The 22,905-nt window shown below is 42.0% G+C and overlaps 2 protein-coding genes across 4 annotated transcripts; both read right to left on the reverse strand.

Moving 5' to 3' along the window:
- Positions 1–4,848: 4,848 nt before the first annotated feature.
- On the reverse strand, positions 4,849–14,844 carry LOC108044829. Of its 2 annotated transcripts, none has more exons than XM_017123980.2 (11): positions 14,653–14,844; positions 12,596–13,610; positions 12,397–12,532; positions 12,029–12,267; positions 11,807–11,961; positions 11,040–11,207; positions 10,794–10,975; positions 10,056–10,444; positions 9,882–9,997; positions 6,507–9,814; positions 4,849–6,151 (listed from the first exon to the last, which is right to left on the reverse strand). In XM_017123980.2, exons 2-11 carry the CDS (start codon positions 12,746–12,748, stop codon positions 4,962–4,964), a joined length of 6,036 nt encoding a protein of 2,011 aa, XP_016979469.1. In that variant the 5' UTR covers positions 12,749–13,610; positions 14,653–14,844; the 3' UTR covers positions 4,849–4,961. The 2 variants fall into 2 exon arrangements, with proteins under 2 accessions (XP_016979469.1, XP_016979468.1); XM_017123979.2 differs by having other exon boundaries at positions 10,788–10,975.
- A 518-nt stretch (positions 14,845–15,362) lies between these two features.
- On the reverse strand, positions 15,363–22,568 carry LOC108044843 (protein quiver). 2 transcript variants are annotated; one of them, XM_017123997.2, is made up of 6 exons: positions 22,472–22,568; positions 22,335–22,412; positions 20,887–20,943; positions 19,829–19,881; positions 19,679–19,772; positions 15,363–19,533 (listed from the first exon to the last, which is right to left on the reverse strand). In XM_017123997.2, exons 2-6 carry the CDS (start codon positions 22,381–22,383, stop codon positions 19,310–19,312), a joined length of 477 nt encoding a protein of 158 aa, XP_016979486.1. In that variant the 5' UTR covers positions 22,384–22,412; positions 22,472–22,568; the 3' UTR covers positions 15,363–19,309. The 2 variants fall into 2 exon arrangements, with proteins under 2 accessions (XP_016979486.1, XP_016979487.1); XM_017123998.2 differs by lacking the exon at positions 20,887–20,943 and adding an exon at positions 21,671–21,718.
- Positions 22,569–22,905: the final 337 nt, after the last annotated feature.

Raw genomic sequence — 22,905 nt, forward strand, 5'->3', positions numbered from 1 at the left:
AATTAGGAAAGAAACAAAGTTACATTCTCCCTGCAGATCTGACCCACAGAGGAAAGTAAAAGGGTGAGCAGAGGGAGGGGTGGTTGCACCGCCTTAATTGCATCTTTAATGTGGCAAGAGCACACACACTCGTATGCTAATAAAGGTCAGGCGATATGCACATCTTGATAGGCGAGTGTCAACGTACCGTTGAACAAATTTCATGCCAGATTTTTTGGTTTTTTGGGTTTGGAGTCGATTCTTTTTTGTTTTTTTTTTGTTGTTTTGAACGGCAGCTGGGACATTGCAACATGACACCTCGACATGACAGCAAAATGAGCTTCTGTTGCCCGACTCCTTTCCGAGATCTCCGTCGCAGCAGCAACGGCAGCAACCGGAGTGAGTGACAACTGCAACGGCATGGCTTTCAAATATTTAACACCAGCCTCCAGCGGCAGCAGATTCGGAGTCCAAGTTTCGACGCACCAAATGCATGTGAAATCGATGCCAAAACGAACACTTTTCGCACTCACAGAAAGATATAAACACGGACAGGGAGAGTGGACGCTGGCCTTACAGTGAATACCAACTAATAAACTCAAATTCAGAAACCAAATTAGTACAAATTTTATAGGTCAATAAGCTTAATATACCAAATGAAGTCACTTTAATTTCACGAGAAGAAAAAGTTGATTTTTAGTTGAGAATTATGTAAATTACACCAGTCATTATAATTTAATAGGAAAAGTACACCGTTAGTCCTGTTCGATCTCCTTTTAAGTATACCATATAAATTTTTTTTAAATTAATGAAATATTGTTAGGATAAAAGCTCGCGGATTCATGAACTAAACCTGTGTTTTTTGTCTTAAATTGAATAACAATTCACCAGTTATTGATAGACCCTAACTTACCTCTCCAATGGAATAAAATTAGGAAATATATTTAAAATTTATAGCAGATTATTCAAAATTATATCAGACACTTCACTGTAGCTTTTGCATTCGGGCAAGGCGTCTCTTTTTCATTCGACCAATGCCAGTTTGGCATTCATTTATTCGCATCTGTTGCCAATTTACAAAACTCAATTTCGGTTTTTTTGCTTTTCGTGTGATTTTCGATTTGGTTTTTGTTGGTTTCTCGCGTTTTTTGTCAAACGTCGAGCCGCCTTAATTGATTTTGGCGCTTTAACGAGGCGCAAAGTAAACACACTCCTGGCCGAAAAAAAAACCCATTTGACAGGTCTGTGGGCCGAAACGAACTTTGCTATCGGAGTGTTAATTGAACGCGAAATTGTAACGAGCTTGAAATTGTAATGTGTGATTAAAGTAAATAGGTGGAGTATCTAATAGAATCAGATCTCGTATCTTGACGATTCCTACATGACCTTAGTTGAAAAATCCCATGATTATTGTCCTCCAAAATAAAATCGCTAATTGGTTTTTAATTTTTATATTTTTTATTTCCTGTCGTAATCATGCACTCTGTCGTTTTGCATTTAATTTTGGTTTCTTTTTTGGATTCTGTCAGCTTTCAATTAGTGTTCCGTAATATTCGTAATTTTTCATCACCGCTGATATTATTATTTATATCTGTTTATTATATGTACACCTTTGAAACTCAGCCACTTGAATGGGAGGGATATGACCCGCAATCCATATCCGATTCGTAATTACACATATTTTGTAATGGGTTTTCAGCTCCATGCTTCTATATGTGTAATGTTATACTTATTTTTTCTTTAGTACTTGATAGCTTATGCAAGAAACAGTTAAAATCGCTTATGCCGTTTATTATTTTCTTTGTAATCATAAGTATATTCAATTATCCATCAATCTCTACGATAATATTGATTTTATGTTCTCATTATTCATTTGTCTTGTTTTTTGTGCTTCGGTTTATTTTTTACAGTATTGCAAGTAGTCTCAATTATGTAGATTAAATATTTATTAATTAAACATACGTTTTAATTTTTTTTGTTTTGGATGTGTTTACTTAATTACCACAACAAGCGTTTCCAGTTTTCTTATTTGATTTACTAACAATACATTCATATACAATATTTGGTAAGGGAATCAGCTCAACTGCAATATGGATTGGATTCGATTCAATGGGCCTAAAGTCCCCGAAAATTTTTGGAAAAAAAATAAATCCTACTGATGTACAAACCAAAGAAACCAATCATAAATGTTGTTTAAATAAAATGTTGTTTCAAAATATTAAAATCATCCCTACAAAATTTAAAAATAAAATAAACCCAAAATCTATATAAAAAATTGTTTGAATTCCTAGTAGCTTAAGTTCTATACAGAGGGCTACATGCAGATTAAGCTATTAATACTCGATTGGTAAATTTCACATATTAGTTAGTTATAGAGCATTATTGATAGAGTGATAGGATGTATTGGGGAAGGATGGGATGGGTAGTTCTACAAACAGGTTGAATCATCTAGATGTGTCTGCTGCATTCGCTGTAAACAATTTCACATGTAGTTTTGGTTAAGTTCAAATACGAATACGCAAAATGGCTGTATCGATTATATATAATACATAAATATTTGTTTTTTAAATATACTGTATAATTTCCCTTGGTTTTTGTTTGTGTTTACACTTCATGCAAAAGAAGAAGTTAAAAACTGTTAAGTACATATAAAAAATATGAATATTCAGCCTTGTACTGAATGCTGCTTGCAAAAGATTCGGGAAATAAAAAAAATCAGCTAGAAATTGTGTGCCAATCAATGTAAAATAATTTATAAGGATTAATTAGTTATGGAATTAATATTTAAGGGCAAGCTAAATTCAGGGCAAGGCTGCTTATTATAACTATTGTTAATCATAACTATATACAGATATTGTAAAGTACTAGACAAAAATGAGTTAAAAAACTCTTACAAAGTCAAAGCTATGATTTCATGGATTTTTTACTAAATTTCTGCCTCCTTTGAGTTTATTTGAATCGATGATCCGAACGTGGAAAATGGAAAGATAAAAATGATTATTCGGATATCAGACAGTCGGCATTAATCGTAATTATGTTTATATACACAGCTATAATTTACTTTAAATATATTCTGCTTATTAATCTGCTAGATGTTGACTGGTTAGATAGAGTTTCGTGTTCGTGTGTTTACCCGTATTTGCTGTTGCAGAAGTGTCAAATCATAAAAGTTGTACGCATCACAATTGGTATATATGGTATATGGTTTATGGAGGAGAAGGGAAGGATCGAAGAAGACTGAAACTATGGCCATCAGGTCGTAAGATAATCCGATTCTACACATTCAAGGTTCGAGATGCAAGATGCTAGATACAAACATGCAATCTCCTCCAGTTGGAGGTGGATATGAAGAATCTGATGTGGGGATCGAGTGCTGAAACTGAAAATGGGAAACGAAAAAGAACATTTATGATACCGCTTTCAATTTTTAATGAATGAATTTCGATTTAATCAGAGTTTTGCTCGGTTTAAGTTTGCAATTTGTTTTCCATTTTATTATCGCTCTTGCTTACGCTCTTACCGATCTACAATTTACATACTACGAAGTTACATCGCTACATAATTATTGTTTAAATGTTTTTGTTTTTTCGTTTTGTTTTACTCGGTTTTGTTTTGGATTTTAAAATATTATCGTTATTATTAGGGTTTATATTATATCGTTATTATTATTGTGTTGTTTATGCCGGTGTAGCTGTGGCCGCCATTGCATAAGCATTATTTTCTGTTTGCAATTACGAATACAATTAAAATTATTACCTTGTATAAAAAATAATAATGATAAGAGCATACAATAATAGTGTTCTTCTGCAACTTCCATTAACTCTCTCAACCTGTTGCCTCTGAAGTTGCATTCCTTAGTTAAAATAACTAAATGTAGTTTAATGTGTGTTTTCTTTTCGTTTAAGTTACAGGATAAGTTAATTTAATTTACGTACATTGAAAAATGTGTTTTTGTTTTTGTTTCTTTTTGTTTTTGTTTCAACGGGCTGCCCTGACTTGCCACGCCCCTACATTGTGTTTTGGGTTGTGGGGGTGGTGCTGGGCGGGGGGCGGTGGGTCATCGGTGGTGCAGCCCGGCTAAAGCGCGTGGTTCTGAAACGGCGTAAGCCGGAGAGAAGTGGTCTCTTCTCCATCGTTACAACTATTCGTATCACTAAACATAGTTTCATTAATCATTAATTCTTGCTGTTATTGTGTGTGTTTTGCAATTATTATCGAATATTTACAGTTTGCTATTTAACACTTGAGTTTTTGCTGTTGCTGTTGTTGTTGTTGGTATTGGACAGGAAGGGGGAGGATGGAGCTGGGATTGGGTTGTGTGGGATCTTTAGCCCAAGAGAAAGAGCCAAGTTCTCGGTATGCATTTCCATATACATTGTACATATATATATATATATTTGTTTTATTAATTTAATTCTAATCATGGTTTTAGGGTTAGGCGATCTTGAAAAATAAGACCTAAATCGTTATACACACATATGCTTCTATATATAGGCTATAGAAAATCAAATTAAGCGAACTTTGTTAATGGTGGCTTTCATTTATACAACTTATCCGTCCCGTCCCATGCTCTCTCTCTCTCTTGGCCCTTTCTTTTCTGGCTAAAAGGTCTTCCTGCTGCTGGCCGCTATTCCGAATAGCTGCTTGCTGGGAAATCTTACTGTATTCACACCATCTAGTTGGAAGGGTTTCTGTGTGTGCTGCGCGGGTCTTGTGTATGCATATGAAATTCTGAAAATCCTACTAACTGGCTGGCTTCAGACCAGCTCGCTTTTGTTGACCAAACAGAGGGTGCAACAGCAGAGGGGCTGCTGCAGGAGCTGGCCCAAGGCCACTTGGGCGTCCGCCAGAGGCAGGGATATGGCCACCGCCTGGGTTTCCGCCTCCGTTTGCGTCGCTGCCAAACTGAGCGAAGTGCCGCTGGGCAGTTGCAATGGGGGTTGCGCTCGATGTTAGCTGCTGCTGCCGCTTCCGTCCGCGTCTCATCTGTTGATGGTGGACGTCACACCCACTCCCCCTGCTCCCGTGCCAGCAGCTCCCCCTCCGCCAGCTCCCGTGACATTCACACCGCTGCTCACAGTTCCTCCATTTCCACCCGCTCCACTGCCATTGTTGTTATTATTGTTGTTGCTGGTGGGCAGCACCACTCCCCCGTTGTTAGCACTGGCAATCACCTGCTCCACAGTCAGGGCCTTGCCTACTTCCTTGGCACTCAGCAGGCTGCCATCCTGGGTGTTCACATTATTGGCATTCGTCGTAACCAACTGCCTAATAGTGGTGGTGGTGGGTCCCACGGCACCACCAGTACTATTTACAGTGGTGCCCAGCGGCAGGGTCCTAGTTATGATTGCCGAATTGTTGAGCCGTCCTCGGAGCACCTGCTGCAATCCGCCTGGACCCAGTTGCATCTGCATCTGACCACTGTTGTTCTTCTGCAGCGGCTTCACATTCAGCAGACTGGTGTACAGCACTCGTTTGTCTCCCTGGCCGGTTTGTGAATTTCCCGTGGTCGCCAGCGTTTTCAGCTTCTGATGCTGCTGCTGGGATTTATTCAGCAGCACTGTGGTGGCGCCCACCTGCTGCGCTTGTTCACCGGAGCCGGCGCTGCTTACAAAGTTCAGCTTGAGATTTGAGTTGGGAAGCTCCTTGTACTGAAGCTTCTGATTGGCCGCTGCCGCTTGCAGTTCGCTGGTCAAGGCGATGGTGAAGTTGCCAGCGGATCCGCCGCCACTGCTGTTGCTGCTGGTCACAAAGATCTTGTTGGCCTGCTGGGGTGTCGCCTGGGCGGTGATGATGGCCGTTGAGGCGGGATGCAGGCTGTAGTTGTGATTAGCCGCTATCGCTGCCGCCGAGTTCGGCTTCAGTTGTTGCTGCTGGCCTTGACCAGACAACGGCTGTTGCTGTTGCAGGTTGACATCCGGCACGATCATCGGTAACTGTGACATCTTGATCACCTTGCTGAGCTTCTGCTGCTGTTGTTGTTGTTGCTGCTGCTGCAGGGCATCGCCCGTGTCCATCTGATCGCCGCTGTTGCCAGTCGTCGTGGCCACCAGTTCGTCCAGTTCCTCGTGCTGCACCAATTGTTGGATCTGCTGCTTGGTCAGTTGGACCTGCTGTTGGTGCAGCTGCTGCTTGCGCAGGAATCTCCGATTGAGCAGGAGTTTGTTGACGTCTGTAAAAATTTGTTAAATATATGCTTTTAGTGTCATATTGATGAATTATATAGATATAATTTGTATATATATTATTTAAAAGATCATTTAACTATTCATTTACTATTAATATACGCGAACAATATCTTCTCTCCCATTGAATTCATAACCCTCAGCAGTTTTATCTGTTTATTTTAAATTCTTAACAACCCAAAAGGAAGCTTGTGCTATTATACGAAAGCATAAAATAGATAAGATAGAAACATTTATATCCAAGTGCTTTTAGAAAAAAAGGAAAATTAAAAACTAAAACCCAAGGACATTAACTTGAATCAAAAGAAACGAAAAATCTACGCTCTCCTCTGCTCCACTTACCTGTATTCTCTGGTCCGTTGAGCTGCCTCTTCTGGGTTGGCCGATTGGTAAAGACGATCTGATTGGTTACCGCCTTTGGCGAGGAGTCCACCGTGGTGGATAGCACCGCTGTGGTGGCCACCGCCGTGTTCGTGCCGCTTACCTGACGCCACACAAGTGGTTGCTGCTGCATCAGCTGCTGCTGTTGCTGCTGCACATTGTTGCGCGAGGGTGTGGCGACAAGCAGTGGCGTACTGGTGGTCACCTGTTGCACCTGCTGCTGCATCCCAGCAATGCTGTGCACCGCCAGCTGCTGGCCACTGACAGTGTTGATGATGTTCACACTGGATCCCGAAGTGCCACTGCCCCCGGAGGAGCTGTCATCATTCTGCACCTTCACATTGGACAGCGTAATGACCGTGTTGGGTCCAATGGATGTAGTGGTGGCTCCCCCACTTGTGACTCCCTTTTTCTGGATGGCATAGGTGACTTTTTGGGAGGTCGCCGCCGCCGCAGCTGCTGCTGTGACAATCTCGCCGCAGCTGGTGGTGTAGATCAAGTGGTTGCCCGTGGCGCCAGCGCCGGCAGCTTGCAGTGGCGTCAGGGAGCGCGAGGGATCCCGCTGCATCTGGAAGAGCAACTGCTGCTGGGGATTCTGATTCTGATTGGGGGTTTGAGGCGTCGCCTGTCGCTGCTGGACGGTCACGTTCCGCAGTTGAGCCTGCGCCAACTGGTGCTGCAGCTGCTGCTGAGCGGTGAGTGTGGGCAGTGGACTGCTTCCCGTGTGCGGAGTGATGGTCACTATGTCGCCCACGGCTGCTCCACCGCCGTATTCCGTGCGTGCGATTATCTGCGGACCGGCGTTGGCGAACTGATTGAGCAACTGTGTCACCTGTGGCTGCTTCTGCGTGGTTATCTGGGCGGGTATGTTGATCAGCTGCGTTGTGGGCAAAGCGATGGCCTGTTGCTGCAACTGTTGCGTCTGTGGGGCAACAGGAACGATCTCCGCCTGTGGTTTCTCCACCGGCTCGACCTTAACAGGTAATAGCGCTGTCTCCTTGGCCACCACTTCCGGCTGCTCTACTTCCGCGGGAGGTTCCTCTTTGGGTGTGACTACCACTGGCGGTGCCTGGCTGAAGAAGTTATCGCGCTCCTTGAGAGACTCCGCTGTGGGACACACAGTGAACGTGGAACTGCCCAGCGGACTTTGCGCTAATCTCGTCTTTCGATTGCGGCCAGCGCGCTTTGATGAATCGGTAGCACCCACCTTGGGTTTCTTCTCGTCTATACAGTCCAACAGTTGGTCGGCAATCTCCACTTCGTCTACCGCTGCCTCGCCATCCAGGATGCCGTTCCAGAAACTGGTTGCTTGATTTAAGGCCTTCGGATCATCCATGGCGCACTCCTGCAGGATGTTGTCCAGCATATGTTCGTGGTTGTCGTCCTCGTCGTCATCGCCCAGCAGATTGTTGATATCGTTCAGCGAATCGCCGCCGCTCAAATTGAATTCCAGAGCAGATCCCGATCCGGATCCCGAACAGTTGGGACTCTTGCTGCTGCCGCGGGCATAATCCTCAACTTGAACCGTCTGCAACAGCTGGGCATCTGACTCGAGGTCCGTGTATTTAAAGCCGCTGCTCAGGAAGTATGAGTTGGATTCATTTTCATCCGCTTCTCGCTTGCCCAACCGGTTTAACTCTACGCTTATTGGCGTGTCCTGGGTCCAGTCTACCGCGTGAATGTCGAAAGGCTTACCCACCTCACAGTCCTCGCTATCGGACAGCTCATCCGTGGGAGTTTTGGGTCGGAAGTGTAGCCAATCGCGCCGGATCTCTGAAAGCAGCTCATGGCATATATCCAACCGCTGACTGGATGTTGGCGACAGTCCGCCCAAGTAGTCCGCATTGAACTCTTCCTCAACAGGAGCTTGTATAAACAGGTCCTTGGGCCTCGCGTGCAGTTGGCTGTTGCGTATATTTCGCAGGCGAATCACATCAGGCAGCTGGTTCAAACAGGGAGCAGCTTCATCCTCCTCCATCCGCCTGGCGGCCTGCATCTGTTCGTGCTGCACCTGTTGCTGGTGCTGCTGGGCCTCCAGCTCCTTCTTAACAGCCGTATGCCGAATGATGCTGCTTAGCTGGGCGAGATTGACATCGTCCTCCGCTTCATCGTCCATGAGTTCGGGAACGGGTTGCGTGGACTGCAGGACGGCTGCTGTGCGAATGCTGCTCAGCGGTTCGTTGGAGTCGTCGGCATCGATCATCTCTCGCTTTATCGTTTTGGCCACCTCCTCCAGCGAGGGTCCCGGATTCTCTGTCGCCACCGTGCCCGTCGATGCGGCTGCCTCTGCTGCAGCGGCTGCTTCAGCAGCTCGAGCGGCGGCCGCGGCTGCCGAGGTGGAGGCCACCGGCTGATCCTCGCCTCCGCCGACGATACACTCCTCCGCCTCCTGCTTTATCACATTGATTTTTTCGCTAATGCTAACATCCTTATTCATAACGTTACTACTACTACTACTATTGTTGTTGTTCAACACGGTGTTGTTGTTGTTGTTGTTGGAACGGTGGTGCTGCTGATGATTGGCTCGCGGGGGCTGCAACTGCTCCTGATCCTTATTTTCCAGCAGCTCTGGTGCCAGATTCTCGCAAACTTCCTTATCCTCTTCCTTTTTGAGTTTTTGGCCGAGAACCAGGGCCAAACGCTGGAGATAAGCCCTGGGCAAAGGACCCAGTGCTGGCTTGGTGTCCTCCTCCTCCAGCTGAACCTCTCCAGCTGTCGCTACCGCTTCCGAAGATCTTTTCAGCCGCTTGGCTGCATTTAATTCTCGCAGTTGCTGCTTTTTGCGACGCAGGCGGCGACGTTTTTGGCGAAGATCCATACAATGTTGGGGCAACGTGACTGCTGAGCTGTAGATTCCAAGCCTAGACAAATTCTCATCGTCGGTGGCCAGATATTCATCCTCCACATCCATTTCATATTCCAATTCTAGCTCCGGTTCTTTGCTTTCCTGTCCGGATTCTATAACCGCCGCTGTAGGTTTCTCCACGTCGCTGGGGGGTTCCACCTTTATCAGATCGGAAACAGACTGATCTCCTTCGACGGGCTTTCCGGCGGGAATCAAATCCACCACCGTGGGCGGCGAACTGGGCTTGCACAACTGCTCGGGATGCTCCTGCTTGAGTTTGTCGCCACATCTATCGGCCACCACGCTCTCCATCACCGTGTAGTCAAGTTGCGACCAGAAGTCGTCGAAATTCGTTGTGGCTCGGTCAAGGAGGATGCGACCGCCACGACCCAAACGACGACGCGCGAAGCCGATGCAACGTGGCCTGTAAGATTAGCCCGATTCGGAGTGAGTATGGGCATGGACATGGGCCAAATAGAATGGCAACAAACCTGGGATAGTTGATGGAGGTCAGTGTGTAACGGTATTTGGCATCCGAGCAGGCTCCGCTGGGCGCCATCTCCTCGTCGGCAGAGTCCCAAGGCCAGCGACCATCTCGGGGACGAGTCTGTGCAAGGAGTAATAGTTAGAATCTGGTTCTCTTTTGGCTTCCAATTAATACTTACTGGCAGGTAAATACAGCTCGACCTGCGCCTAAATGCAAACGGCGTCTCCTCCTCGCTCTCGGAGCCCAGTTTGTTGCCATTCTGGGCACCGGTGCCAAAGTAGTCCTCCTCCTCGCTGTCCGCGATCGAGTCGTTGGCTGCCGGCGAGGCGCTCTGCTGCCTGCTGAGGTGGTGCAGGTGGTGGGGCAGGTGGTGCGCGGGCGAGACTCCAGTGGCTCCAGACGCCGGCAGTCCCGGCAAATACTGTTGTTGCTGCTGCTGTTGGTGCTGCTGTTGTGGCTGCTGCTGGTGTTGCTGCTTGTCGCGGGGCAGTTTGTGCTTGCGCTTCTTGTACGGACGCTTCTCCTTGCGACTGCTGCTCCCGTTGCCACTGCCACTGGTGATGGCATCTGTAAGGGGGAGAGGTGGAAAATGGGAGTTAAAATTTAATGTTACAATCTTAATATCCTTAATAAAAATAAATGTTTCAAATCAAATTGTACATTTTGAATGGTTTAAATTTTAATTAGATATTAACAATGCAAAAGCAATTTACCAATTAGGCAATGAGTAGTATTAAAATATAATATTATTTAGAATATCAAGTGACTCTTATATAATTCAGAATATATTCAATGAAACGAATCGAATATTCTTAAAAACTTTCGAAAAAAGAGTGTTATTGAATATGTTCTGAATTTTATAATAATTAAAAAGATTACTATGCTAATAATAAAAAAGATATCAACTCACTCTTACCCATTGTCAGATTCGACGTATTCAGGTACTGCGACGCTGAGCCGAAGACATTCGCATTGCCCGCCGCTCCAACACCGCTCGGCAGCAGACCCGTGGGCAGGGCGGCAAGAATAGCACCAGCCGTTCCCACCGCCGCCGCCCCTTGTGAGTATTGATTCGTATACAATGGATTATACGCGGGTCTGCAAAAAAACAAGGAGTATTTCAATACCTTTCGGCATAGGTGAAGAGTATCTGGAAACGCACCTTGTGTTCTTGTACTGAGAATTCAGCTCCGAGTAAACAGCACCGTTGAAGTCGCGCATCTCGACGCGCTTCTCAAGGATGTTCACCGTCATCTTTAGATGATCGCGCTTAGTCTCCTCGCGTCGTCGCACCATCTCCAGTATAGTGGTTGCGCGTCGCAGGTCACGTCTGTTGTACAGGAAGAAGAAGGTGGATTAGTTGCACAGGTAGGAAAAACTGACAATAAAATAAGCTGCCTAACGCAAACTACCTGGTATGGAAACTATTAAAATTTATTAATGGGTAAAAGGATAATTTCAAGAATCACCTTGAACAAACATTTTTGAACATTCAATATAAAACGTATAGTTAGTATAGCATTAATTTATATATGTCCTGCGCTACTTTAGCCAATAATCAAACTTGTTTAATTTAATCATTAGAAATCAATCTGTGACTTTAATATCAAACGACTTTTTTACTAATCAAAAACCACTTAATATATATTCTAATCGGACATCAAATAAATGACTCAACAACGACTAAAGAAATGGGTACAAAATAGAACCAAAGAAAATATATTTTCCAATAGTTCATCGAACGAATGACTCAACTGAAGATACTTCTAAAGGTTCTATTGATTGCAATACAATGTCTTTAAATGATTAATTTAATTTAAATCACATGTTTTGCTTTCAAAGTTTCCAGTAAATGTAGTATAATACGATTAGCCAGCATTGACAAAATTTCTCAACCGACATTAGATTTAATCTTCACTCAATTCTTACCGCAGCTTGAGCATCTTCTCGTAGGAGGCCTCATCGTTCTTCCGATTCTTGCGGGTTTGCATTTTCTCGGTGCGCCGCCGAAAGGCCAAGTACGGATTATTGGAGCTGGCCCCGGGTCGACTCTCCGTTTTCACTGTGAGGATCAGCGGGTGTTGCTAGAAAACGATAAAAGAATAATTATAATAAAAGCTTGATCAGACAATTAAGCTATGGTTTTAGTACCATCTTGAGGCGCTTGTTCAGCCAGTAGTCGTAGACGGATATGCTGGTCTCGTCGTCCTGATTAAGCAGTGACTTGGCCTCGTTCAGCGTGACCACCGTTTGGCCAGAGCTCTTTTCCAGCCGGTCCATCATCTGCTCGAACTTAAGTTCGGTGAGCTCCAAGCGCTGCTGCTGGCTGAGCCAGTCCTCGTCGGCACTGTCCATGTCGTAGTCGGGAACCTCGGTGTCCAGCCCAAGAGCTAAGGAAGAAGAAATTTTATTAATTGGATTTTTTTAAGATTTAACTCAAACTGTTTTTTCACTTTTTGAAACTTTTGTTAGGAAATATTAGTTGAGTTTGATTTAAGGAAGATGTCCTGTCTGCTTACGTTGCATGTGGATCATTTGGCGGGGCATTTTGTAGTCCGGGGGATAGTAGGCATCGTAAAAGGGCTGGTCCGTCTGCAGGACCTCGGGCGTGGGTATGATCAGCCCCGCGCATATAGCCCGCTGCAGATGGTGTTCCTGCAAGGATAACAACCTTAATTAGTCTCTATTGATGGAAATCTCAGATCAATATTAACTTACCGACTCCTCCTCCTTCTCCATGCCACTGGGCATCTGCGGCACCGCCCGGTTGATGGCTGAGTACTCGGGCAGGTCGGGCAGCTCCTCGGCCAAGTAGATGGGCATCTGCTTGGACGGATCCAAATGGCGGGCTCTGAACGACAGCTTGGACATCTTGCTGGCTTTTGATTTGTGTGGGGGTTTTGGGTATTGGGTATTTGAGGGTGGTGTGTGGAACGTTTCTATTTGCTGTTGCTGTGGCTGTATTGAGTGTTTTCTTAGGTGGCTATGGATGCTAGCGCTGCTCCGGCTGTCCAACAGCAGTGGGCAGTGGGATTCGGGCTGCTACTGCTACTCTGGATTCTGGAGGATCTACTCCGTTGCGGGATTAGCGTTGTGATCGCTCCTCTACTCGTTCCCCTGGCTGTTTTTGTTAGCTGGAGTTGGAGATGGGACTGCGGATTCTTGGGATCCAACAGGTGCTCCTCCTGCTCCTGATACCGATCCCGATCCTGAGCACCGGGGCTGCGGTGGCTGTGGCTGCTCTGCCAGCTGGTTAACGCAGCCCCTGTGCCCGTTCCCCTGGCCGAAGACGTAGTGCCACTGCTGGTGGGGATTGGGTGTGGATTGGCGACTATATAGGGCGTGTCCTCCTCCTCCGCCCGCTCCTCCTCCTGTCGCTCCTCCTGCCGCTCCTCCGCCTCCTCCCCCGGCTGTCGTCGTCCTTGATCCTTGGGAACTCTAGCTGACAGCGCCGACAGCAGGATAACGGCCAAGGAAACGATCTGGTGGCAATTACGTAGACAACGCAGTGGTAGCAACAACAGTGACAGCGAATGCAGCAAATGTGTCGACGACATTTTTCACGTTGAAATCGAAGGTTCTGTGTGAATTGGCATAATTACGTTCATCAAATTTGCACATTTCAGTTCATCATCGTTTTAGGCAAAAGTCAAAATTTGGTTCTTCTTCCTTTTGTTATTATTTATTATTATTTCCCCTTGGTTTTTGTGTTATCGTTTTGGCTGATAAAAATCTAGAATCGAAAACAACAACAAAAACTAGTAAGTAAACAACTCACACACACACGCACACTTTTAAACTTGTGGGGCCGCGCGCGCGGGAAAAATGTAGCAACTACACACACGACATATATACATTGCTCTTTTCTGCCTTAAATTAATAAAACACGCACAAAAACATAGTCGTTATGAATCATTGCCTTTGCTTTTTTTCAATGCGCATTTTTTCTGTTATTAAACTGCGAAAAATGCAAAATCATAGAAAGCCGAGACGAAAAAAGGCGGCATAAACAAACACACGCGCGCAAAAACACACACCTCAAACAAACGCGGCGAATTTCGAACTGCCTTTTCAAGAGATTTCTCACTTTGCAGTGCGCTGTTAGTTAACATTTTGTTTGTACAGAACTCTGTTAATTGAGAAAAAAAAACCCAAGCAAACTCCGCCTCATGTGGGTTTTGTTTTTTGCTTTTATCTGGTTAAATAGTCGCCAACCATCGAGTGCGTGTATTTTTTAAGATCAGGACTAATTTTTCACACACTTTACCGCACTTTTCAAGCAGCAGCGAGCGCAATCTGGTTGATAAATCGCTCGAAAAATTTACACATATAAACCCGATTTTGCGTATAGCGTGGTTTCGCTGGAAAGCAATAATGGCGGCCAGAGAGCCGAAAACCGACGACGCCTCGGACTGCAAGGCCGCGATTAATTTGCGGCGTCGGCGGCGATAACGATGAGCGGCCGTTTTTAATAATCGTTTATTTTTCTTATTTTCACTTGGCAGCCTTATTTAGCGCTCTCCAAAAATTAAATAATGACTTGCGTAATTTATAGGCACCCTAAAATATCTTTTTTCTGATTAAATACTGCATTTTAAACAAACATTTGTTATCGATATATCGCCGTCGGCAGCTTGTAAATCGCGGCCTCTCACTCCGATGGCACTCCGAACGTAATTTTAGCGCCCCCTGGCGAGCTCTTCGCGCACTAAGCCCAACGCTGAATGACTTTTTTTTTCACAAACAAAAAAATCGATTTAGATTTTTTCACGCACATTTTTCACACTCTTTGGCAAGTATTTTGCTTGCGAAATGACCAATTGATGTGATTTTCGGCGTATTTACCACTGCCACAGCGTTTACAGCTATATTTTAAGGAGTTTAGCTAGCGCAAACGTACGAAATTGTTCTTCAGCAGCGGGACACGTTTTTACTTATGGGCGGCCATTACGAATGAGATTTTCGGAGTTGTCGGAGTCGTGCAATCGTCACCAGAGTGGCGAAATTATTTTGGCAAGGCCTCCGGGGGAAATATTCACCCATTTTGATTGCGGTTTTTGGCTAAATCTGTGGAATTTTGTGGGGGAGTAAATGCATACATTCGGATTAGTGGCGACCAGCTGCATTTATTTATTTTGTTGTTAATTTACGCAGCCCCAAATCGCCAGCTGCCAGCTAGTGGTGGGCAAATAATTCGGAGTGACTAGGCGTTAGGGTATTTAGTGCAAGCTATCGTAAAGAGCTCACCATCGCGTTGGCGGCAAAATTTACTAAAAAAAGGTTATGGTGGCATTTTTATTTGCACAAAGATAGCCTGTAAGCAAAGAGGTTTCATTTTCAAAACATTAATTAAAACATTCTTTTATTTTTGGTGTTTTAGCATTTTATTTGGCTAGATTATTTAAAAATACATAAAAATAGAAAAACTATCTGCGTTTCGAATTCAGCCGCTCCGTTTTTACGCCTAAATAATTTCAATTTAATATTTCGTTTAAATGCTTTTGTTTTATTATAATCTCTTACAAGGCTTTTCGTACTCGCTGTTTTGCTTAACTTTGTTTATTTGCTAATTACAATGTCTTGATTAGTTTTAAAGGTGCTCGTTGACTTTTCATCTTTACTTTTGGAATACAATTAAAATATTGTCGATATTCTTTAACGATTTCTGAGAGTATGCTGAGTTGGCCAAGCGGTTTTGAATGGTAGTTATTATTTTGTTTTTTTTTATTTGTCCAGCAAAGCGAGTTGGAAGCACCTGCTTAGTAAAAAGTAAGCCTCAAAGCTTTGTTTTTAAAGCCCCAAGCAGAAGAAGCTTGATTTGATAAGATCCCGCGCCGATCCTCCAACGGTTTTTCAGCTGCTTTTTCAATCCTCAGTTTTTTGGGGTATATATTTTTTATATTTTGGGGAATGGCCGCACGGACGTTCACAATTACAGTTGGGGCGGCGACCGCCTGTGGCCAATAGCGATTTTTTTTTGGGGAATATTCGCCGGTGACAGGCGGCGCCATATTTTTCATTTTTACCCTCGAAGTTTTCAGATGCTCGGTAATGCACGCGCGCCTGCCGCCCACAAATGCCAATATTTAATTTAGAAAAAACAATTAAATAATATTTTTGCACTTGTGGAACGGCTGTCGCGGCATTGCGACCACTGTGCATGGATTGCGATGGCGTACATGATGAAAAACATAGTCAGACAGTGGTGTCGTATGTGAAAAAGCACCATTTTCGTGGGTGGTTGTGGGTGGAGGGGCGTGGCACAGCTGCGAGAGAGGGTTAGAAGGAGCTCTCTATCGCACCTGCGCAACCTTGTTGGTGGTGAAACCCAGTGGCGTACAAGAATTTGTTGTTTGATTTGTTTTGGCAATTTTATAATTTGTTTGCCCAAAATAACTGAAAGCATAATTTAATCAAAAAAATAGTTTCAGTACTAAATTACAGTACAAACTCCAAAAAAATATACATTTTTAATTAAAAACCCGACTATTAAAATATTCCTGCGTACGCCACTGGTGGAACATATGTGGATGCCAACTGACAAGGTGAGTTGAGGTGAAAAGGTGAGAGATTGAGTGAGTGGAGGGAATTATTAGATGTGAGCGTGGTGAGCTGAGGTTTAAACTCAATCAAAAAAATTGGAATTATCTGCTATTTTCAAGATGGATAATCAAAAAAAACGAACCAATATTTTAAATTAAAACATAAAAGCGACTGCTGAATTCTTCTAGAGAGTTGGTTTTTGGGCTTTTTGTGTCTCTTTGGTTTTTCTCTTTTCTTTGCAATATTCATCAACCAATACCAATATTCATTTTACTTAGCATTTCGCTATATTGGTAAGATCTTTGATATTAATTTAGTGCTTTTTGTATTGTGAGGAATCTATGGATGTGAAGCTTAGGCCCATCATTTTCGGGCTCTCTTAAACGGTTTTAATATTTTTTTGATTTGTTTAAAAAAACGCGCCTACACGTAGTAAAAATTCACCATTGGTTTTTAGTATATTCATGAGTTGGTTGAGTGTTTTCTCTAAGTGCATCACTAATTCTGTAACTTTATCGTATTTTCTGTATATATTTCGCTAACATTCAGTGAGTGTCTTTTGTGTATTTGCGTGTACTTTTATTGTTAAATTTTATTTTTTGAATATATGCTACAGGTGTGTCTCTAGTGGAAGAGTTCTATGTGGTTTCTGTTTTTGGAAGAAAGTTAGTAAAAAGAGTCTTAAGATCAAACAGAGTTGTTAGGAGAGAGTGATAGATAGTCAAACAGATAGAAAGATATACAGAGAGATATAGAGGAGATACAGAGAAAGAGAAATATAGAGTATGTTGGCGCTGAGATAGATGTTGGAACTACAAAAAGTACTAAATTAAAATATGTTAGTTTTGCACTACAAAATCAGTGTGTGTTATTTTTTTTGTTTAACTTCATTGCCTGTTTTCGATTAATGTTTGTTTTTGTTTAAAGTTTGAAACGCATTAACCGTCAATCAATCAATCAAATACTGGTTATAAGAATATTGTCAACATTCACAAACCAAAATCGGTTAGATATTTGTGGTTAAAATATATAAGTTTATCTGTTATTGAACAAACCAACATACCAGGAAAGCAAGAAACTATACAAATCGAACTAAAAAAATAATGGTGTAAACATTGCATTAGGGATTTTCGCTAAGTGTAGGGGGTTTTGTGGAGGGGAAGGGGGTTTGGGGGTGGATTTGGGTTAGGAGGGTGCTGGAGTGAAAGTGTTTGTGTGTACCACCAAGATAGGCCGGCTAAGATCCGATATCCCATTCATCTACGAGCGAGGCAAGAGCGAACTAAGAAAACGGTGCGCAACTGTACTTTTTGGATTATAGTTTTTTTTGCTTGTGACTTACCTGTGCTGGACGGATATGGATATTCTATTGTTTTCTTTTAGTTATCTTTGTTAAGCATTTTTTAACTAAAGCCAAGTCTAGGGGTAAATATTGTACAAATGCGTGGGCAAAAGTGCACGAATGTTGAAAAGTCGGTTAAGTGAGTAGCAAGTAGATAAAGCAAATTGAAGCTAAAAGTTAAAAGGCAAAAGTTGAGAGTAAATTTAGCTAGAGATATACGTATGGTAAAAATGGTTGTTTATTAGCCAATCTTCAATTATACAAATGAAAAGGTTTACGCTTAGAATACAAAACTTCAAGTTGAATACTCTAGTCGAGATGATAATCATAACTATTAATTTATAATATTACGTAAAATTCCAAAAATGTAAATCATAAGCTATGTAAGCTATAAGTTCCGATTCGATTCGATTCGTTTTAAGACTATCACTAGCATGAATGAGAATTGATTTAATTTCAATTTCATAATGAGGGATACGGGTTGTATTACGGATCTTGGGGGCTCGGGATCGGAATTGGGATCGGGGATCATCTACTTACAATCTAATTATCACTTGTTGAACATAAACCAAAGGGACCAGGGTGATCGGTACTTTATACAGTTTGGTGCTGGTGGCAGGTTCTATGAGGCTAACTACTCTAAGATCGATAGGTTACCAAAGTTCGGTCTCATTGTTACTTCGTTACGTGATATGATGCGTGGGTTTTTTTGTTTTTTGTTTTAGGGTCCAAGCAAGAACCGAGATTACAGCTTAATGGCTACGATCTAGGATACAGAGTATTAACAACAAAATAACGTTTTATGCAATATGGAGTTCTCTTCCGACTTTGGAATAAACAAGATGAGCAAATGTTTCACTTGGTCACTGCAAATACTTTTGTGATGATCTTTTTGGGGCTGGCAATATATACAGTGTGTCTGGGGTGTCTAGTTATTCCAAGTTTACATATGTTTTGGACAAATGTTTTAAAGTAAGTCTAGTAGGGTGTTAAAGTTTGAATCGATTACTGGCTTTGGTTTTTTTTTATCCCTCTGGTCGGGGCATTTACAAATGTAAGTAACAACGAAATCAAAATGTAATAATCACTACGATTCCGACTTAAGCGCTACATGCTTCAGCTTTAGCATCAACAACATGCAATTCAAATATCGATTCGGATTCGATTCGATTTCTATGCGATTCGACTGAACTCGCATCTCAAGAACTCTGTGCATCCAAAGCTCGATTTAGTGTGTGTTTACTGTGTGTGATTGAGAAACAGAGAAAGCCTTCTGTCTTTGGAAGCTTTGGTATGCATTCACATTCCTGGATTGAATTCTCGAGCTTTCTATTGGTGCTGATCAAACTACTCGAAGTCCTTTCTTCGAAAACTGTGCTCCAAAAGGAAATCAATCGTAACTGTTATCGTAATGAAATCAAATCAAGCTACAAATCATACGCTTAGATAGAGAGGAAGATAGATAGTGAGTTCGTGTAGGGTGTTTTTTGTATGTTCTGATTTCTGAGTGTGTGTGTGTGGATTTCTGTGGGTGAGCCTAACACTTTCTATCTGCTGAGCAATTGACCCATTAGCCATGACACTGCCACTGCGATGGGTATGAGATGCAGCTGGCAACCGTTAGTGAGTAAATCTTTACTAGAATTGCACATATCTTCCTCACAAAAGCACATATGTCCATTGCCTGAACTTTCCATCATGCACACGTGATCGACCATGAATAAATTGATCTGTAACTGTGACGTACACATGCGTCGCACCACCTCGTACGCTAGAAAGAGAGAGAGAGCAAGAGAAGGAAGAAAGAGACGGGCACAAAGGATAATCAATTCGCGAATAGGATATAAAGAATGTATCGGTACAGTCGCGTAAAAAGTTCGGCGTACAGTTGTTTCAGTGTTGCTAAGTCTACTCACGTGATCTCTGATGCCGCACCATTTTCACGCAGCAACCGTTGCAAGTCATCAAGGGTGGTTGATCCCTTGGCAGGGCAGTATAGTTGAAGGGATCCTGGGAAAATATAAAATATTAATCTAAATAGACTATCTCCATTACTCTTTTCCAACCTTGCAGCGGGCATCTGTCCAGGAATCGCACTCATAGCAGTAAATCGATCGCGCTATATGAAAAGATATTGCGTTATTATCAACTTCTCAATACTGCTCACGTTTTCTGCTGATCTTCGGACTAATTTAAGGTTAGCTTTGGTACAGTAACATCAAAACGTGCAAGGTACAAAAGCATGCAAGAGTTGCCAAACACAAACAAACAGCAGGCAGAAAACATTTATCGATACCAGTTTGAAAATCAACAGGTGGTTTCGTTGCGTTTCTTTCAAATTGGGTGTGTTGTAATTTATAATTATTCAATGGCAAGTGTTTCATAAATTATTTTACGAAAAGTGTCTATCCTACATTTGCAAAAAAAAAATAAACAAAACAGATAAAACACATTTATGTGAAAGGATTTACTAGGGATGCCTTTGATGAGAGTGTCCTTTTAAAGCATGCACTCGCACTCACATACTTGTACACCACATACAGACACACACAAATAACTAGGATAAAATATCGGTTTCCGGATATAGTTGGTTTCAGAACTTAGTTCTTAAAGAAATATATTCTGAACAAAAAAACTGAATACTTATTAATAAATTCCCTTTCGTTATTTACTTTATAAAGTTCCGAAACGCACTTTACCACAGATATACACCTGATTTAAAGGATTTTCAAAGGATAGTTGAAATGAAAAAAAAGCCTTGCTTTGGTGCAAAACAAACTAGAGAAAAAAGTGCAACCAAAAGCAAAGTGAAGTTAGAAAAGAGTCAAAGGGGGATGACCCAAAGAACTGAATGGATATTGGTGGCAAAGCTTTAGGAACGAGCGAGATAACTCCAATCTTTCGGTCGATCGGGCTTTAAATATGAAAACGAAAAAAATCTTAAGTAACACTGATAATCCAAAAATATTCCGTATTCATGGCGAACTCGAAATAAACCGATTCGAGTTTGTTAGAAATAGATTATACATATACTTATGCATGACTCTTATAATTTGTTTTTGGCAAAAAGGTAATCGATAGGTTTAAGCAAATGGAATGGTTTGGAAAGGCAATGGACTCATACTTTGACATTCGGCTGAGGTCTGCGGAATCCATATGAAAGTTAGAAATCCGATAACGGCTGCAAATAAATAATGGAAGAGAAGAGAGCAAAGTAGAAGTGGGCAGTAGAAGGAGCACGAACCAAAGATGCAAAACCAAGGCTGGTTTGGGAAGTGGGCAGTGGATTGAACCCCGTTTCAGGTACAGTTGATCCCATAACTCGTTTCGATTCCATATTCCTTTATGAGCAAGCACAACTGTACCCGCCATTGAGTTATCCAACTGACTTGTTTGAGGAGTTTGAGGAGAAATTAAAGAGGTGTTGGGTGAAATGTCGGGGACTACGTTAAAACTCTCGATTTTCTGTGCACACAGTGTACCAAATACCATTCGTTTCCACCGCCTACGCGAAAATATTACCAAGGTGATAGTGTTGTAAAAGGCACAGAGGAAAGACAATTTTTACAAATTACGTTTACATTTTGGTGTGAACTTCACTGCAACTCAAGACGCATACGTGTTGTTGTTGGATGTGAGACCAGGAATATGCAATATATATGGGTAGATAGAATGTATAGAGTTACAGACAGCTGCTTACAGTCGATATATAACGGCATTTACAATCAACGGCACGTACGAAACGAAACCAAAAATGAAAACCAAACCAAACTCAAATCGAACGCAACAATTTTTTTCACGTTTTTACAGGGGATTATTTTCTTTTTTTTTTGTTTAGATTAGTACAAAAACTGAAGGTGAATTTGGTTCAAATCGAATGGGGAAATCATACGTAAAATGAAACTTACTTGGAAAACAATTATCGGTGGTAGCGAATTTTGCCAATGCCAAAAAAACTATATATTTTATTTTTGTTACCGATGAAAAATGAAAAATAAAAATAATGTAAAAAATGTTTTCAATCAAATTCAATTGAATTGTGAATGGCTTAGCAGCTATAAAGGCAAATGAAAATCAATCATCTCAGTGCCCTATCTAAACAATTTCATTTCGATCGATCAGCTTGCACTTGAATGGAATGTATAATTTCAATTTATTCGGTTCGCTTTTTAGCCTTCCTTTATAAAATAACATTTTTATAACAAGTCTGAAGCATCAATAAGTAATTAATTGAATATAATACAAAAATATTGTTCATGATCGTGTAGGGTATTTAAAGCTTGAGTTCTAAATTTTACTAAAACATTTCCCTGCGTCTATTTTATTACTAAGAAATCGAATATGTATATAAAAATTTCCCAGACCATTCTTTGATCTGTGTGGGAATAAAACTTGATGGTCCATAAAAAGGCGGGAACTTATGCTGGCTCTTCTGTTTATTGTTGGGCTTCTGTTTATCGTTCAATACGATATGGTGTTGACCTTTGGTCATTATTAATTTAATGAGTATTTCCCAAGCTATATCTGAGTGTTTGTTTGATGGGTGTGGTGATGGATGAGTGAAGGGATTACCTGTTAAGACCAACAGCCAATTGCCGACTGCATTTCTCTGCGTCCACATCTTGGTCGCTTTTCCGGCTCTCCACCCACCTGAAATGGTTTGATTTTCACTGATTGAAGGAAAGGATTAAATTAAAAACGAAACTTACTTTTAGTAGGCTTAAAATATTTGACTTTTTTCTATCTGCTGTCTGCACTCTGCACTCAGGTCCTGATCCTGCAGCGAAGCATTATGCTACCGTCACTAAAAAGTTGTGTAAAATTAATTATTATATTTTAGTCTAATTTAAAATGTAGTTTTTAGTCTGTAATTGTGCAATCACCCATAAAGTATATTTTTCGCAAATGTGGTGTAATATTTTTGAGTTACAACTCACTTTTGTTTAGGAATACATTTATGTAACTTTTTATACGTATACGTAATTTATTAAGAATATTTCTGCAGTTCTTAAATTCCTTCTTTAAAATTACAGCAAATTTTGTCTTTAAAATATGTCCTATTTTTAATCCCCAGAGATTTCCCGCAATAGAAATGAAAACACAAAAATTAACACTTGCCCCTATAACCAGCGACTTTGGTTTC

This window comes from Drosophila rhopaloa, unplaced genomic scaffold (assembly GCF_018152115.1).
Source record: "Drosophila rhopaloa isolate 14029-0021.01 unplaced genomic scaffold, ASM1815211v1 contig_115, whole genome shotgun sequence".
Classification (NCBI taxonomy): Eukaryota; Metazoa; Arthropoda; class Insecta; order Diptera; family Drosophilidae; genus Drosophila; species Drosophila rhopaloa.

Coding starts and splice junctions, on each gene's coding strand:
- LOC108044843 (XM_017123997.2), bottom strand. CDS start 22,383: ATGTGGACGCAGAGAAATGCAGTCGGCAATTGGCTGTTGGTCTTAACA. Junction 19,882..20,886: donor GACCTCAGCCGAATGTCAAA/GTATGAGTCCAT, acceptor CTTTTCATATAG/CGCGATCGATTTACTGCTAT. Junction 19,534..19,678: donor GGTGCGGCATCAGAGATCAC/GTGAGTAGACTT, acceptor CTCTCTTTCTAG/CGTACGAGGTGGTGCGACGC.
- LOC108044829 (XM_017123979.2), bottom strand. CDS start 12,748: ATGTCCAAGCTGTCGTTCAGAGCCCGCCATTTGGATCCGTCCAAGCAG. Junction 11,962..12,028: donor TGAACAAGCGCCTCAAGATG/GTACTAAAACCA, acceptor ATCGTTTTCTAG/CAACACCCGCTGATCCTCAC. Junction 10,976..11,039: donor TCTCAGTACAAGAACACAAG/GTGCGTTTCCAG, acceptor GTTTTTTTGCAG/ACCCGCGTATAATCCATTGT.